Source organism: Primulina eburnea, chromosome 2, assembly GCF_022965805.1.
Source record: "Primulina eburnea isolate SZY01 chromosome 2, ASM2296580v1, whole genome shotgun sequence".
NCBI lineage: Eukaryota > Viridiplantae > Streptophyta > Magnoliopsida > Lamiales > Gesneriaceae > Primulina > Primulina eburnea.
Genome location: NC_133102.1, coordinates 5,547,087 through 5,564,668, shown reverse-complemented (window position 1 = coordinate 5,564,668; position 17,582 = coordinate 5,547,087). Strand labels below are relative to the sequence as shown.

The 17,582-nt window shown below is 33.9% G+C and overlaps 2 protein-coding genes and 1 pseudogene across 2 annotated transcripts; all 3 read right to left on the bottom strand.

The window, feature by feature from the left end:
* Nucleotides 1-5,529: 5,529 nt before the first annotated feature.
* LOC140822723 (uncharacterized) lies at nucleotides 5,530-8,864 on the bottom strand (annotated as a pseudogene).
* Nucleotides 8,865-9,658: 794 nt separating this feature from the next.
* Nucleotides 9,659-12,012, bottom strand: LOC140822722 (ras-related protein RABB1c-like). Its single transcript, XM_073183577.1, has 6 exons — nucleotides 11,736-12,012; nucleotides 11,077-11,216; nucleotides 10,786-10,868; nucleotides 10,505-10,709; nucleotides 10,330-10,398; nucleotides 9,659-9,810 (listed from the first exon to the last, which is right to left on the bottom strand). The coding sequence occupies exons 1-6, from the start codon at nucleotides 11,779-11,781 to the stop codon at nucleotides 9,718-9,720; spliced, it is 636 nt and encodes a 211-aa protein (XP_073039678.1). The 5' UTR covers nucleotides 11,782-12,012; the 3' UTR covers nucleotides 9,659-9,717.
* Nucleotides 12,013-12,773: 761 nt separating this feature from the next.
* Nucleotides 12,774-16,455, bottom strand: LOC140822724 (uncharacterized). Its single transcript, XM_073183578.1, has 7 exons — nucleotides 16,341-16,455; nucleotides 15,203-15,575; nucleotides 14,843-15,070; nucleotides 14,397-14,751; nucleotides 14,175-14,299; nucleotides 13,893-14,028; nucleotides 12,774-13,278 (listed from the first exon to the last, which is right to left on the bottom strand). The coding sequence occupies exons 2-7, from the start codon at nucleotides 15,544-15,546 to the stop codon at nucleotides 13,039-13,041; spliced, it is 1,428 nt and encodes a 475-aa protein (XP_073039679.1). The 5' UTR covers nucleotides 15,547-15,575; nucleotides 16,341-16,455; the 3' UTR covers nucleotides 12,774-13,038.
* Between the last annotated feature and the right edge of the window lie 1,127 nt (nucleotides 16,456-17,582).

The following is a 17,582-nucleotide window of genomic DNA, read 5'->3' as shown; positions in this document are numbered from 1 at the left end:
CAGGAGAGAGAAAGATAAATATTTTAGTGAGAGAACACACACAACCACAAAACAAAGGCAACCGACGGTGGAAATGTATCGGGGTGTGTGCTCGTGTGCAATTGCAGACAATCAGAAATCGTCTCATTTCATTTAAAAAAAAAAGAAAAAAAATAGAGAGACAGAGAGAGAAGAAATCGTCTCATTTCATTTTCAAAAATAAAAAATTGTTTCTTCAAAAAAATTGAGTCAAGATTGAGTAGAAAAATCTCAAGAAGGAACCATTTCTAAAGTTATAAATTTAGCACAATCTCTTAATTTTTTATTAAAAAATATTTTGTAAGATAGCATAAAAATTATCTTCTCGCATGTTATTTTTGTGAGACAAATCTCCTATCTGATCTCATTCACGAAAAAAAAACTTGTATGTCAAAAATTATTACTTTTTGTTCTAGATATAGGTTAACTCGACCGTATTACGAAAATATATTTATAAAAGAAAGAAAGAAAAAAACTAATTATTACAAGATTACATTGAAATTAAAATAAATGACTTTGAATTCCAATTTATAGTTCAAAAAAAATCTTTAATTTTGATGGATTCCAAAAAATTCAACAAAATCCCCTCAAATGATTTCAAATTCAAACGGGCTGGTAAAACTAGTTACAATTCGAAATGAAATCATTTTTAAAAGTGAAAAAAAAAAGGGTAAAAATTTGTGTGTGACGGTAAACTAGGGTTCAACAACTACTATCAAGTGTTTAACCACTATATACAATCCAAGTCCGGAGCCTCCACTCTAATCACGATCTCTCCTCATCTCCTGGACCCTGATCATGTCCCACCTGTTGTCATGTACACATACAGACAAGACAACAACCGGATAATTCCGGTGAGAATATAATCCCAGTATAAATCAACGAAACATGCAATCATATAAACAAATATAAAGCATGTAATCAGGTAACAAAAATATGTATCAATATCTGAAACATAATCAATCATAGAATGTCGACATATACGTGACTCCACGTTTCAGACTAGACTCAATCCTAGTCTAGGGATCCCGGTTTCCAAATGTGGTATTCCTATATCGAATTCCGTAATAGAAGGAACTCCGTTCCTATTACTCGATATAACCAAATATGGTGTTCCTATATCGAATTCCGTAATAGAAGAATTCCAATTCCTATTACTCGATATAACCAAACATCTGGTGTCCTGACCTATCCGTCATGGACTGTAGCTCTATCGCTAATATCATTATCTTGAGATATCGTGCAATGTTCCCGTGGCGATTCCACCACTATCAGGAACTTCTGTCACAAGATAACTCATCTGATACCTGCTATCTCTAATTCCAGAGAATAAGTACATCAGTCAAATCAATGCAAATATCAATGCAATAAAGTAAAGTATGTGATTTAGGAAAACTCAAATCTAATCCGACTCAAGTCGATCTCCCAATACCACATTGACTTATACCTTTCTTTCGCCGGTTTCTGGCTCAGTCGAAGTCCTGAACTCACAATCTGTCTGGCAATGACAATACCAATAATCTCATATCAGTATACCTTTCAATTCAATAACAATCTGATCAATCTTGATTTAATTCAAAATCAACGGCATAACGGTACAAACTCAGTATCCCCGTCAATACCATATCACCAGATAACAGTTACAATCCATAACTCATATCCAATACAATCCGTAATCCAATCACAATTCAAATCTGTCTGGTATAAATCAATATACCCTAAAAATTCATAACAATTCCATAATCAGTCTGTTTCTTAATCTGACTTCGATTCTATGATGTCTAATATGTCAAGAACATCATATATGAATTTCATTCAATTCTGACAATATCATAATTCTAAAACATGTCAAAACGTAGTAAAACTTACGTCCAGTTGTAGACTACGTTGCCAGGAACTCAATACCGAAGTCGGATTCAAAATCAGGCGGACGGATTTCTCGGAAAAGGCGTAAGGATTTCCTCCTTTCTTCTTCAGACCCTTTTTCTCGATAGTTCAATGCTTTTCGAAGGGGTTTCATGCTATATATACTCGTGCATGCATGCTAAGAGGTGTCACCATTTTCCGCACAACACGTTGCACCGCGGGTGCGGTAGCTGCTGGACCGCGGGTGCGTTCCAACACCGCGGGTGCGGTCATAGCAACACCGCGGGTGCGGTCTCACTTTTCCCAAAAATTGCTACCCTACTGGAATTGCACCGCGGGTCGTATTTGTGAACAGATTCGTTATCTTTTGGGTACACCATGGAAATGTATTATTTCTGGATGCGGTCTCACGGGTCGTATTTGTGAGACAGATCTCTTATTTGGGTCACCATGAAATGTATTACTTTCATGCTAAGAGTATTACTTTTTATTATGAAAATGGGTAGGGTTGACTCGTCTCACATATATGATTCGTGAGACGTCTCACATGAGACTCACTCAAAAAACAGAAGTTAAAGAAAGCATAGAAAGCTTTATATCCAGAAATCTCAATTCAGTATTGAATTTTCATATCAAAATCTTATACATCAAAATTATCAATTGAATATATTATTCTTTTTCAGATATTAAGCTAGAATTTAGTTACTTGAATATTAAGTTTTTTTAATACATTAACAATGAGAATACCATTATAAAACTTAAAAATTAGGTCTGTTATGAAACGATCTCACAAATTTTTATCTGTGAGACAGATCAACCCTATCGATATTCACAATAAAAAGTAATATTCTTATCATAAAAAGTAATATTTTTTATAGATGACCCAAATAAGAGATATATCTCACAAAATACGACATGTGAGACCGTCTCACATAAGTTTTTGTCAAACTTAAATATGGTTTATATCTCAATATGACATAAATATAATACAGAGTTATAATGTAATTTTTTATTTACGTAAAACACTTATCATCTTATCAAACTAACTACATGATTTTACTATACTATATTATGTAATATAACTTTTCTTTATATTTTATGTTATATTCTACAATTTCAATTTTAAAAAGTTATAAATTTTATTTTAAAATAAAAACTACTTCGTTCTTCTTCTTTTTTTCTTCTTTTTTACGGTCTACGATCCATTAGTATAAATTATATAACAATGACTTTAGGAGTTTAAAATAACATGATAATTACTGTGAATTTGCTGAGTAATTCACTTGATGTCTCGATAATTATATAAATATTAATTAACAGTCCACAAGTCGTAGAAAAATAGAAATTCGTCAATTTGCATATTCGAACACACAAATTGCATCAGCCTTTTAACCAAACAGTTGCTTATTTCTATTAAAATTTAATGAATTCGTGAGTGTACATGCCATTTCGACTATCATCTCCAATGGTATATTCTACAATAAGATCCCCAAAGTTGAAATAATATAGAAATTGTTTAGGATATTTTTATGTTTATATATTTTACAAAATAGTTTTGAAAAATAAATACATTTATTTTACTTTGTTGGAGTTTTGTAATTTTTGTTTTATACATACAGTAATGAGTTTATATATATTCAAGGTAAAAACTTGTGTGAGACGGTCTTATGTGTCGTAACAGATATCTTATTTGGATCATCCATGAAAAAGTATTACTTTTATGGTAAGAGTATTACTTTTTATTGTGAATATCGGTAGAGTTGACCCGCCTCACAGATAAAATTCGTAAGACCGTCTCACAAAAGATCTATTCATATTTCAACATAGAACGTAATTCGTAATCGTTATTTTTTTAACGAGAAAATATGTCGTCACTGTTCTTTGATTTACTCTAAGGATTTAATCTAAATAAAGAAATTTGGTTTGAAATAAAAATTTTAGATAACATTGATACAGGGTATACTTAAAATTCATTATAATTAGTAATAATAATGTTTGTAAATGATTTTAGAAAAAGTGATTATGGATTTTTCTTTTATAAATCTTGTAAATTTGTAAAGAAAAAATTCATAATCATTTTTTTAAAACATTTGTAAATATTGCAAAGATGAATTTCGAATTCTCTTGATAAAATGTATCCAGATAACGAAAACGTCTTTGAAATCATTTATATTATGACTGAGATCAAAATATAATTCAAAAGTTGGATTTTCTTTCAAATGCTTTCGGATTGTGTTAATTTATTATATGTTTTCCAAGTAAAGATTGCAAATTATGATAATAATTGTTTGGAATTCGTTGACCCTTTGCTCTTTAATCGGCCATCATTCGAGTGATGGTTGTAATATTTGGATAAGATCTTATTCAAAATTGCGTGGAATTTATAGGCATGTCCCCACTTTTTTTATTAAATAAAATAAAATAAAATTTCATAAACGAAGCTACAATGAAATGGTTGAGATTTCTTTGTTGGGAAAATATAGGATTTATCCTGTTTTTGCACATTAAAATATTGATTTCCAATTTCTTGAAGTTGGTTTATCATTTATTTTAATAAAATTCGGGTGAAATTTTTAGTGTGTGTTTGCACTCACTAATTTTTTTTTATTGATTATCATATTTTGTTTTTAAAAAAAAAAAAAAATCATAATTGTATGTTTCTTACCAGTTATGTTATTTTATTATGCCACTTTACGATAATCAAGATAGTAACTACTGTAATATTATGTATAGTTGAGATTATTAATATAAAAGTTCTAAACTTATTATATATCTATATATAGAACTAATAGAATTTGATAATTAATGTGAATTAGCATATAAGAAAATGTAACTAATAAAATAATATTGTCATAAATCTATAACTAGAGAACAAATAAATAATCGTATTAATTACGAGTTACAAATCAGCAAAAGGTAAAGTAGAAATCAGAGAATTCAAACAAAGAATTCAAGAATTGTTATTTCTTCTGCATAGAAGATTATTAGGATCTAGTTGTTGGAATATTCTTGATAAATCATTTGTTCAAACAGTCCCAGTCTGTCTACTTTCGCACAATTAATATATATAAATAATATAAAATATAATTATCCAAATTTAAAACCTTAAAATACGTATAAAATATATATTTACTAAAATTTTAAAACCTAAATAACTATATACATACATATATATATTTTTTAAAATAAAAAATAAATTAAATAAACTATATTATTATTAAAATATATACAAACATAAAAATATATATTTACTAAAATTTTAAAAACTCAATAACCATATACAAATATTCAAAATATCAATTATAGTTATATATATTTTTAAAACAAATAATAAACTAAATAAATTATATTATCACTAAAATAATATTTTTAATGAATTTCAAATAATCATTTATATATATATATATACATTAAATTTAAGATTTTTAAAATTACTTTATCAAAACAAAAAACAAAAATTCAAAAACCGGTTCAACCGATTTTTTTGCCAGTTCATAGTCGGTTCAAATGATTTAAAACGGTTTTTTAGGGTGTTTCTAACCAGACCCATTGTCCGGTCCGGTTCTGAAAACGTTATTCACCTGTAGATATCCCAGCTCGAGGTCATATACGAAATTTAAACATGGATACCAACAATTACATGGATACCAACAAAATCAAGTCAGCATAAGTTTCCCTGTAACATTTAACAAAATCAACTACAACTTTGACTCACAAGGATTCCAATGTGAAATTCTGGAAAGCTTCTTTCCAAGCCTTAACTTACAAAAAAACGAAAGCTTTTGACGGTGTAGGCCAGAGCTCATAGTGTAATGATGCTCTAGAAACCGAAGAAACCAAGCTCGCTTGCCTTTTCCTTCTCAAAGGTCTCGAAATATTGATATATGATAGTGACTGCAAGTAAAATCCCAGTGCCAGAACCAATAGCCCCCATAAGATCGGCCAATACGGTCAAGGCCCCAATGCAGATGCCACCGAAAGCTGCAGCAGTTGGAATATACCGGTTAAGCTCCTTCTGAAGGTTTGATTCACGATGCCCAGGCATCACCATTTGTTGTTCCTGGCATTTCCAGAAATGTTCAGTGAGTAACCATGAATAATGGATTATTGCTGCATGCTTCACACCAAGGGGGACGCTACAAAGTATTTGGCCAATTATAATAATCTAAACATTGGCAAGCTGGTGTACCCATCATCCTTCTAAGAGATGGGATCGAAAAACAAAATAAGAGAGACTTTTGGAAGGAAAGAAAAGGGAACAAATCGTCACGAGTATTGAAACACCACCACTGAAGGCAAGGGAGAAAATTCACGTCTTCCTTTCCACCAAGGATAATAAATCTCCTTTTAAAAACCATAAATCGCATGAAGGACACGTTTGCATGCAAAAGGACAAATTCTTGACATTCATGGATAAAGGGTTAAAAAAGTCATAGCCAAAATTTTGAGAATATATTATCAATGTGGCGTGAGGATACCTTCAGCTGCTTAGCTACATCCTTAGCCGAGGATCCTGAGACCTCGATCCATGTTTTCGAGAACAAGGCACATGCTGACAGCATGAATACGATATAAAATAATCCATGGAAAGGATTTGCTAAATATCGGACAAGCTGCAAATAAGAAGGAATTATATTTAGGCATGTAAGAAGTGGTACAAAAAATAAAAGTGTAAAACCAAGTTAGGCTCCTCGACACAGTAGAAAGCATAAACAAGGAGAGAGTGAAGATTTAAAAACAAATGCAAAAATATAGATGACCTCGATGGTGCAGTTATGTAATAAGCTAGGCCCCCAACGGGTACAGATTGACCAGAATATTCAGATTCCTTCCACTTTCCGAGAAGGTTAACAAGGAAATTTTCAGAGTATCTCCTATGAAGCAACTGCACATTATCAAATTTCTAATCATATTAGACTACTCAATAACAAAAAGTAGCTCTCATCAATTTTGACCATCTCATACTACTGAAATGTTGTTAGGTACCTGGGAAATAAAGTAAAGATTGGACACAAGTGCCGATTGTAAAATTATTGGCATATTTGAAGTGTAGAACAGCTTAATTGGATATGAACCCTGTTGCCCACGAGCATTCTTTGACCTCACAGGCAAAACAACACAGAACCCTTGGAAGTATATGACGATAAGGAAAATTAGGACCGTGGCTAGTAAGTTCGTAACATTAGGAAGATTCTGCCGGTAGAAAGCCTCTCTAAGGGCACGGACCTTGTCTGTTCGAGTAATCAACAAGTGGAATAAAGCAATGACAGCACCTTCAAATTCAGCTCCACGTCCACTGTTTATGGTGGTTGGACTAAAGGCTTTCCAGATAATGTTTTCACTGTTAGAGAAGAAAAGTCAGATAAATAAATACATCTCTCGCAGAAAATACACGAATACTGGACCCGCTTACCAAATATTGGTTGCTATGAACAGAGAAATTCCGGATCCAAGACCATATCCTTTCTGGAGAAGTTCATCAAGGCAAATAACAATGATTCCGGCAAAGCACAATTGCAGGATTATGAGGATTGCATTCCCAACTCCTAGTTGTCCAACGCTGCCATACATTCCTGAGAGAACATATGCAACTGCCTCACCAATTGCTATCAAGATGCCTAACAGCTTCTGTGCACCATTTCTGGACAAGGGAAAACAATAAAGCATTACTACGAAGACCATAAATGGCACTAAACTTCATGGAATAAAAACAGGTTAAAGTTTGATTTAATGAAAGATTGAGAGGGCCAAATTTCAGTAATATGCAACTCTTCGGAGGTATATCTGACATCACAACTAAATACATGAAAGGAACACACAAGAGGCAATTTGAAAGATTTCCTAATTTCAACCCCTCAAGAATAAATTAAAAAAACAAGTTTAAAATTTTAAGAGGAAATTCTCAGCACAAAAACTCAACATACTATCAGTATGTATGAATTTTTTAATTAGTAAGTACTTACAAAAGGGCTCGATCCTCTCGCACATTGTTGTCAACTTCAATGATCTTTGAACCCGCCAGAAGTTGCATAACCATACCAGATGTCACTATGGGTGTGATTCCCAACTCCATCACCGTGCCACGGTTTGAGGCAAGAATAACACGCATCCAGTAGAATGGATCAGCGCCCGTAGTGGAGTGTATTCCATATAGCGGCAGCTGACTGCAGACCAGGAAAATAAAAAGGGATATTACAGTGTATATAACCTTCTCTCTGAATGGAATTTTCCGGTCTGCGGACTGAACTTCAGGCAGAAACGAAAGAAATGGTCGGACCAAATGGAGCACTCTAAATCCACCTCCCATTTTCGATCAAACTATTTCAACCAAACTGCATAATCACATTGAAAAGATAAATTATTCAGTAATATATACCCTTAAAAAGATAGGGGCCTCTGTTGGCTCAACATTTAAGTACACTGAAACCTAAAAAACATACAGCAAAATAATATTACAAAAACTTCTAAAATTCCAGTTGTAAAAGTGAAAAATCAGTGTCCACACATATCAACTTTAAAATTCAATCTAAAAATTCACATACTTGTCAAACCAAACCAACTGAATTCATTACCAACAGAAATAGACTACCCGAATTAAAATTGGGCATTTCATCGGTAACCTAATTACCTGAATTTTCACAAAAATTTTAAAAAAAAAGGAAATCTGTAGATCTGACAAGAATCAGCAAGAATTGACCGTACAAATATTATCCCAAAAACAGCCTTAATAGCTTAATCTACATTGGATTTCATAAACCTAGTCAACTCTAACAACTATGATAGAGTTAAAGCATAAATTTGGATCGAACAAAATCATTATTCACTTCTAATACAAATCGAAGGAGAAAACTAATACCATTCACGACAATTTCACGATTCCCTTGAGTCTTGACTCTTGAATTTCAACCTGCGCAAGAGAATGAGAAGAGATCGATGTTACCAATGAGACTCCTCTCTCTAGTCGGAATATTAATTTGATAACCGAAGGCCCGATAGAAAATTTTAATATATTATATATTATTTTAAAATAAATTCGATTTAACCGAATTTTAATATCCCATAAACAAAGTTAAAAAAATAGAACTATTGTGAGATTTGTCTCATATAAATTTTTGTCAATATTATAACCATAGTATAAACAAGATATATAAAAGTGATGATTTTTTTAAAAAGAAAAATTAGACAAACCAGAAAAAGGAATTCCCATACGCTGACGACTTTAATTTTAGCATATTTTTTCCTTAAAAAAACAATTTAACAAAAATTAAAATAAAAAATTTATAAAATTAACAAAAAATAGCTAGTGAATTTGCATTTTTCCTTAACAATGAAATTATATTCCTCAAAAATCCTTTTTGAAGTATTGATAAAAAAAAGTTAATAGAATATTTTTTTTCATATATCTTGACATACTATGATTTGTAGATTTTAAAATATAGTTCTTAAAGAAAAAGATATTTTTGGTTAAATGGTTTAAAAATACCTCCGTGAATTAAAATGTAAAATAATTCCCGAAACATTTGAATTAATACTCTCTATTTTATGATCCACAGATCAAACAATTAAAATGAAGGTAATGTACACCTAGAAGCCGATCCACAATTGCATTTCCGTCAATTTATTTATTTACTTTCACAAAACGTAATTGCTCTGAAAACTTTAAAAAGAGGAGAAAGAAACAACTTGGAGTGGTGAAGACTAATACATTAAAAATAATAGATAAAGAGAAAACACTTTGGATTGCTCTCTTTTTTTTGGGTATTTTTTGTTCGCGAAAGACAGCAACGTGTAGGGTTGATGCTTCCCACGAGAGCGAGTAATCAAGCTCGATTTTCAGCTACAGCAACCACCTCCTTGAGAAGTAGCACCATCTCTTCCTGCTGGAGGTCCGGACACACCTCCGTATCCAACTTTGATCCCATTTGACTATACAAGAAAGAAATAATAGACATAGCCAGCCAGTATAGTTGGTTAACATAAACAAATAAATTTGTTGAGTATACGTTGTCTATCTTTTTACAATGCAATTCAAACATCTTGATTCTGAAAATACAATATCTCAAAACATTCAAAACTAGTAGGTCAGCTTTTCAGTTTGATCATCCTCCTCACAGTGTATGTATTATTTTACAGCGGTGTTGCACTGATGATACATCCTATCGAATTATATATTAGTAGACATCTCTAGTTCTCCACCCTAGAAATGTGTCATTTTTTGCCCTTTCCTCATCTCTTATCTTTGCTTTAGCAGTGGAATGGTGAATAAATTTAAGAGGGAGAGTTTCCAGCTCGAATGTTTCATGTATTTCCAAACATTCAAAAAAAATTATCATATCTTCCATCACTAACGGATAGATCCATTTGTCCACAGAGTAAATTCACTCATAAACAGAACATCTTACAAAAACTCCAAGTTATGATCTCAAGAATCAAATCATATCTTACCTCATTGGATACATCAAAAGCTCCATCCTGAATCTTCCTGTAGATTGTTGAGGCGGTCTTTATAAATGCCTAAAAACAGAAATTGATAATAAGAGACTTGGAACAAATGTGGATGCAATGAAACCCAAGTCACTGCAAGGGGTATTTATTTATATTGGAAAAAAACCCGTTAAACCTCTTCAACATTCTGAGCTGTCTTGGCAGAAGCCTCCATGAAAATCAAGCCATGCTCCTTCGCAAACTGCTCCCCTTCTTCTGTGCTTACCGCTCTTCTGTGAGCCAGATCGCACTTGTTTCCAATCAGCATTATGCTCATGTTTGCATTTGCATGCTGCCTTGCATCCTCCAACCAACTGGCAAGGTGGTTAAAAGTCTCCCTCCTGCAGAATCAAATACCATATTGACTAATCGGAACACAAATTATATTCAAAGCACACATTGTCTTGGAATCTCTACCTTGTGATGTCATAAACTAGCAATGCCCCAGCAGCACCTCTGTAGTAAGACCTTGTAATAGACCTGAATGATTCTTGACCAGCCTGATATTTTTTAAGTCTGATTAAATGAGATAATTTGTATCCAGTAAGTTAAGAAAACAATTGTTACATGATACATCGATGATATATTTGGCTTAATCCAATATCTGACACTTTCAACAGCTATAGGCAAATGAAGGCTTGTTCTAGAATTTCAGATCGTAAAGTCATAACTCATACAAGATCAAGGCACAAGAACATGAAGACAAACCGTGTCCCATATCTGCAACTTGATGGGCTTGTTGTCAATTGTGATCATCCTAGCCCCGAATTCAACACCAATTGTTAAATCGTGCACTGGTTGAAATCGCTTGTCGGTGAACTGCAAAAGTAGGCAGGATTTCCCAACACCTGCACATTAATAAGATCAATTGCCTCTACTCTTGCATATCAAACAACGCCCAACGATGCTGTCAAAAGCCATTATTTTCTTCCAAGTCCTGACAGCGGATTCTGACCGTATTTCTTACAATGTGCACTTGTAGGAAAACTGGATCCAACCATAGTCAGGGGCCAAATCACATAAACTTCATGGGGACAATCAGATAAAAAAAATCTTAAAACGTTACAAACTTCTCATCCCACATCCCAGATATTAAAATAAAATGAACTTCCCGTGACTTTTTGTGGAAGAAGAGATATAAATCTTATAAAACATAATGACAATGTAATCATCGGTAACGTAAATGTTAGAATGATAGAACACCTTAATAACATGTAGCAACAAATCATACCTCAATTCAACAAATTAATAAGAAAACAAGCAACCAACACAACACAGACGATACCAAAAAAAATTGATTTTTAAAATGGCTAGATAACCAATAAATCATTAACGATTAGCAAGATTCGAGAAAAATAAGAATTTACCGGTATCTCCGATGATAATGTACTTGAAGAGATAAGCGTAAGACATGGTTTCTCCGAATCAAACTCAAAAATTCCTGCAGAATTCCGGTTAGAAATAAAGGTAGTGAGATCGGAGAAACAATCGAAGATCGATTGAGTGAATGGATCTTCGATTTTCAAGAAGAATCCGAGCAAATTTGTGAATATGAGAGAGGAAAGCGTTTGAATGATCAAGTACGACGACGATGGACAAAAATGAAGGAAATAATTCCTTCTTTCCTTAAAGATATTCCAATCTCTCTCTTGATTACAAGGATTTTGCATGTAAAATTATATTTTTTTTTATCTATAGCATGCATAGTTTTTACTTTTAGTATAATAATCAAGTAATTGTTTTAACTTAGTCTTTTAATTTACACTTTTTTATTCAATTTTGACTCATCCTTCGTCTAAATATTGATATGACATTTGACACTGAAATATATGTCTGTCACACTGATTATTTCTAACGTTAACTAATCATTTTTAACGTCACAATAATTTTTCAATAAAAATTGAATAAAATTGAAAAAATAAAAAATTAAGACCGTAATGTAACTTATAATATGACAAAAGACAAAACTTATGTAAAACTGTCTCACATGTCATATTTTGTTAGACAGATATCTTATTTGAGTATCCATGAAAAAATACTAATTTTTATGTTAAAAGTATTATTTTTTATTGTGAATATCGGTAGGGTTGACCCGTCTCACAGACAAAGATTCGATTGTCTCACAAGAGACCTACTCATGACAAAAAATAAAACATGTAATTTGAAAAAATAAAAGATTAAAACTGTTATTTAAATACTGATTTTTCCGTATACACGTGCATATTTTTAAATGTAAATGTGTAAATTTCATTGTTCAATATTTAACACTTGTGGAACGACCTGGAAACAGTGGGGATTTTTGTGCTGTTTGATGGGTTTTTTTTAAACGATATTTAGGACTTCAACTATCTCACAATTCAACATTGTATATCTAGTGTGTGTGAGATTTGAACAATAACTAGAACTTCAAGAAAGTGAATCAACATATGACTGAAGTTCATTGTGCTAGCTCCGATCAACCTTAGACATCTCGGCTTGAGGTCAAATGCGAAAATTTAATTCACAAAACTAAATTCAAATCAACATAAGCTGCCCTAGTAACATTTAACAAAATCAACAGGCCAAGTATTCTAAGATGTCAATTCTGGGAATCCTTCTCCATGCTCCTTGTCTTGCAAAAAACGAATCCTTTAGGCCGTGTTAGTCGTCTCTCAAGAGTGTGACAATGTATTAGAAACCGAAGAAACCAAGCTCGCTTGCCTTTTCCTTCTCAAACGTCTCGAAATATTGATATATGATTGTGACTGCCAGTAGAATCCCAGTGCCTGAACCAATTGCACCCATAAGATCTGCCAATACTGTCAGAGCCCCAATGCAGATGCCGCCAAATGCAGCAGCTGTTGGAATGTAACGGTTTAGCTCCTTCTGAAGGTTTGATTCACGATGTCCAGGCATCACCATTTGTTGTTCCTGAAATTTCCAGAAACATAACGATGAATAATGGATTTAAATCACATGCTTTGTGCTAACAGGAACGTAGAGGAAATCCTTAGTTGAAAATTATAAAATGTGAGGAAGATTGGAAGATTTTGCTTATGAAGGTGATGAGATGCCATTTGTAAAATTACAAAATTCATCACACAAAGTTATTTAAAGATCTGTTGTAACGCGAAACTAAATTGGTGGTGCAAGATAACATTAGATAACACCAAATTGCCTTACCCACTTAAATGAATTGACAGCACTCACCAGGTTAGCAAGTTGATGAGACAAAATTATTTTGCCAAACTAAAACAATCTAAAAATTGGTGGGCTAGTAGGCCTATCATTCTTCTAGGAGATGGGATGGGACGAAATAAGAGAGAAACTTTGGAAGGCGAAAAAACGAGACATAAAGCTTCTAGACAATCACTGAAGGCAGAGGGCAAAAAACGACAACTTCCGTTCCACCAACTAAAAGGAGAATAAATTTCCTTCTAAAATAAACATAAATCACTTGGTCATATTCTCACATGCAAATGGAAAAAACCTCAAAATTCATGAATAAAGAATTAAATAGATTGTCAATGTGTACATTAAGATACCTTCAGCTGCTTAGCCACGTCTTTAGCTGAGGATCCTGAGACCTCAATCCATGTTTTCGAGAACAAGGCACATGCTGACAGCATAAATACGATATAAAATAATCCATGGAAAGGATTGGCTACTATATCTGACAAGCTGCAAATCAGAAGGAACTATCTTCAGGCTTATCAGTTGACGTCAAAAAAAATTACTTGAAGTCATCAACAGAGTTGAAAGCAGAAACAGAGAAAATATGAAGGCTCAGAAAAAAAGAAGAAGCAAAGATCTAGATTCTAGATCACCTCGATGGTGCAGTTATGTAATAAGCAAGGCCACCAACAGGTACAGATTGACCAGAATATTCAGATTCCCTCCACTTTCCAAGAAGGTTAACAAGGAAATTTCCACTGTATCTCCTATGAAGCAACTGCACAGGATCAAATCATATTAGCCTCATCAATTCTGAAAAGAATAGGTCTCTATGAGTTTGGACTAACTCATAATACTGAAATTCAGTTAGGTACCTGGGAAATAAAATAAAGGTTGGACACAAGTGCGGATTGTAAAATTATGGGCATATTTGAGGTGTAGAAAAGCTTAATTGGATATGAACCCTGTTGTCCACGAGCATTCTTTGACCTCACAGGTAAAACAACACGGAACCCTTGGAAATATATGACGATAAGGAAAATTAAGACAGTGGCGAGTAAGTTGGTGACATTGGGAAGATTCTGTCGGTAGAAAGCTTCTCTCAGCGCGCGAACCTTGTCTGTTCGAGTGATCAACAAGTGGAATAAAGCAATAACAGCACCTTCAAATTCAGCTCCACGTCCACTGTTTATGGTAGTTGGACTAAAGGCTTTCCAGATAATGTTTTCACTGTTAGAGAAGAAAACTTACATAGATAAATATCAACTCCCATAGTAGATACACTAATACGAAATCAATAACGCCACTCTCACACTCTTACCAAATATTGGTTGCTATGAAGAGAGAAATTCCAGATCCCAGACCATATCCTTTTTGGAGAAGTTCATCGAGGCAAATAACAATAATTCCAGCAAAGCACAGTTGTAAAATTATGAGGATTGCATTCCCAACTCCTAGTTGTCCTACGCTACCATACATTCCTGAGAGAACATATGCAACTGCCTCACCAATTGCTATCAAGATGCCTAACAACTTCTGTGCACCATTTCTGGACAAGGGAAAACAATAAATCATAATGAGAAGAATACAAATTGCGCCAAACTGCAAAGAATAACAATGATTTAAGCTTGATTTAAAGAAGTTTGAGAGGGTCAAGTTTCACAAATATGAAATTTCTTACAAGAGAGCTCGATCCTCTCGCACATTGTTGTCAACTTCAATGATCTTTGAGCCTGCTAAAAGCTGCATAACCATACCAGATGTCACTATGGGTGTAATTCCCAGCTCCATCACTGTTCCCCGGTTTGAAGCAAGAATAACACGCATCCAGTAGAATGGATCAGCGCCCGTTGTGGAGTGTATTCCATATAGCGGCAGCTGACTGCAGACCAGGAAAATAAAAAGAGCAATTACAGTGTATATAACCTTCTCTCTGAATGGTATTTTCCGGTCTGCAGACTGAACTTCTGGCAGAAACGAAAGGAAAGGGCGGACCAAATGAAGCACCCTAAATCCACCTCCCATTTTTTGTCGATCAAACTATTTCAACCAAACTGCATAATCACATAGAAAAGGTAAATTCTTCAGCAACATGTACCCTCAAACATATAGGGCCGCGACGCCACCGTTGGCTCGATATTTAAGCAAACTGGGAATCTATCTAATGCACAGCACATTAAGACTACGAAGACTTCTAAATGACAGTAGCGAAAATGAAAGACCAGTGTCCACATAGATCGGCTACAAAATTCAATCTAAAACTTCACAAACTTGTCAACCACACTTGTTTAAATGGACCCTCGGCATAAAAAAAATCTTTAGATGGATATTCATAAAGGTAAAAGGACCCAAGAAAAATAATCTCTAGTATGTAATATGTTGGTTACCATCTTGCACCAATCTATTCAATGGTCACGGGTTTCAAGATTTTTGTCACCAGATTTAATTATTCTAAACAAATTAACACCTTATTTGATCAACCAAAGACCCAAGCAACAAGCCTAAACTAAATCAACATGAAGAAACAGAAATTTGACATGGTGGTGACACAAATTTCAAAAATTATCAATTGCATGCCGAGAAAAACAGCAACCCATCGAACTCAACATCCCGATTCAGAACAAACGAATAACACTAAGAACATAGAGATTCTCGGAAACAATAAAAACAACGAACCCTGATCTATGATTCAAAGTTAAATCGTGATTTGACAAACTCATAACAGATTAGACAGTAAAAAAAGCAATCAAATCACGTGCTTCTTCAATCTGCATCGTCAAAAAACACGCAAATATACAATACGAGACAGATCTACGAACCTTAGCGCGAAACAGATTGGCGAAGACGAATACTTTGCGCGAAACCGATTGGTGTATGTATTGAGAGATTTGGAGAGAAGAAGAGGATAGCTGTCTGCTGTTCTACAACTCTTTCAAGTTTTTCAATTAAATAAAATTTGTTGAAGATAATAGTTCTCTTCTACAACTCTTTCAAGTTTTTCAATTAAATAAAAATCGTTGAAAATAAAAGATTGAGATTTGAAAAAAAAGATTGAGATTTGATAAGATCGAAGGATTAAAATGTGAAGCTTTCAAGTGTTTCAATTAAATAAAAATTGTTGAAAATAAAAGATTGAGATTTGAAAACATCTCGATCAAGGATTAAAATGTGAATATCTCATTGAAAAAGATCTCATGGTTTTTATGGAAATGATTAAAATAAAGATTTGAATATATGAGGGAAGTTGTTCTTCCGACCGCCCATGATGAATTAAATACGTTAAGATTCCAAGATTTTAAGAAAGCAGGTGATTACAATTCGTCAATCTATCAAATAATCTCAAAATTAAAATTTTGTGGACATGAAATTACTGTCATGGCCCAGCCCACTTATGATATTGTCTGCTTTGACCCGAGGCCTCACGGCTTTAAAACGCGTCACAATGTGTCTACACACACGGGCTCTAATACAAAATGTCACGGCCCAGCCCACTTTTGATATTGTCCGCTTTGGAGTGTGCGACGTCGACACACACTGGCTCTGATACCAAATGTCACGGCTCAACCCACTTGTGATATTGTGCGCTTTGGCCCGACTTTAAAACACGTCACAAAGGATTGCTACACGCTCATTTAAATGCTCAGCATCTCTCTCGAACTTGAATAGCTGAAACTATAAAGTAGTCGCTGAGTTCGGGATTATGAGTCAAACTTCAGTGAAGGCGTTGTGTCCCGAAAGGGAGGGTGAAGGCATTTAGGCGAAATCTCACATCGCTAAACCACATGAGAGGATTTGGACATTTAAATTAGCGTGTAGCAACCCATTGTGACGCGTTTTAAAGTCGTTAGGCCTCAGGCCAAAGCGGACAATATCACAAGTGGGCTGAGCCATGACATTTGGTATCAGAGCCAGTGTGTGGCGTCGCACGTTGTGACGTGTTTTACAGCCATCAAGCCTCGGGCCAAATCAGATAATATCACAAGTGGACTGGACCGTGACAGTTACGGAATCGGAAATGCTTGAAAAAATATTTTTCACTTTTCACGCATCAAATATAACTC

What these genes read in the sequence shown, in the direction of transcription:
- LOC140822722 (XM_073183577.1), bottom strand. Translation starts at nt 11,781, where the DNA reads ATGTCTTACGCTTATCTCTTCAAGTACATTATCATCGGAGATACCG. An exon ending in CATTATCATCGGAGATACCG is followed by an intron (nt 11,217 to 11,735) that starts GTAAATTCTTAT and finishes ATTAATGTGCAG; the next exon opens with GTGTTGGGAAATCCTGCCTA. An exon ending in CTTTTGATGTATCCAATGAG is followed by an intron (nt 9,811 to 10,329) that starts GTAAGATATGAT and finishes TTTCTTGTATAG; the next exon opens with TCAAATGGGATCAAAGTTGG.
- LOC140822724 (XM_073183578.1), bottom strand. Translation starts at nt 15,546, where the DNA reads ATGGGAGGTGGATTTAGGGTGCTTCATTTGGTCCGCCCTTTCCTTTCG. An exon ending in TTCATAGCAACCAATATTTG is followed by an intron (nt 14,752 to 14,842) that starts GTAAGAGTGTGA and finishes CTTCTCTAACAG; the next exon opens with TGAAAACATTATCTGGAAAG. An exon ending in ACCTTTATTTTATTTCCCAG is followed by an intron (nt 14,300 to 14,396) that starts GTACCTAACTGA and finishes GATCCTGTGCAG; the next exon opens with TTGCTTCATAGGAGATACAG.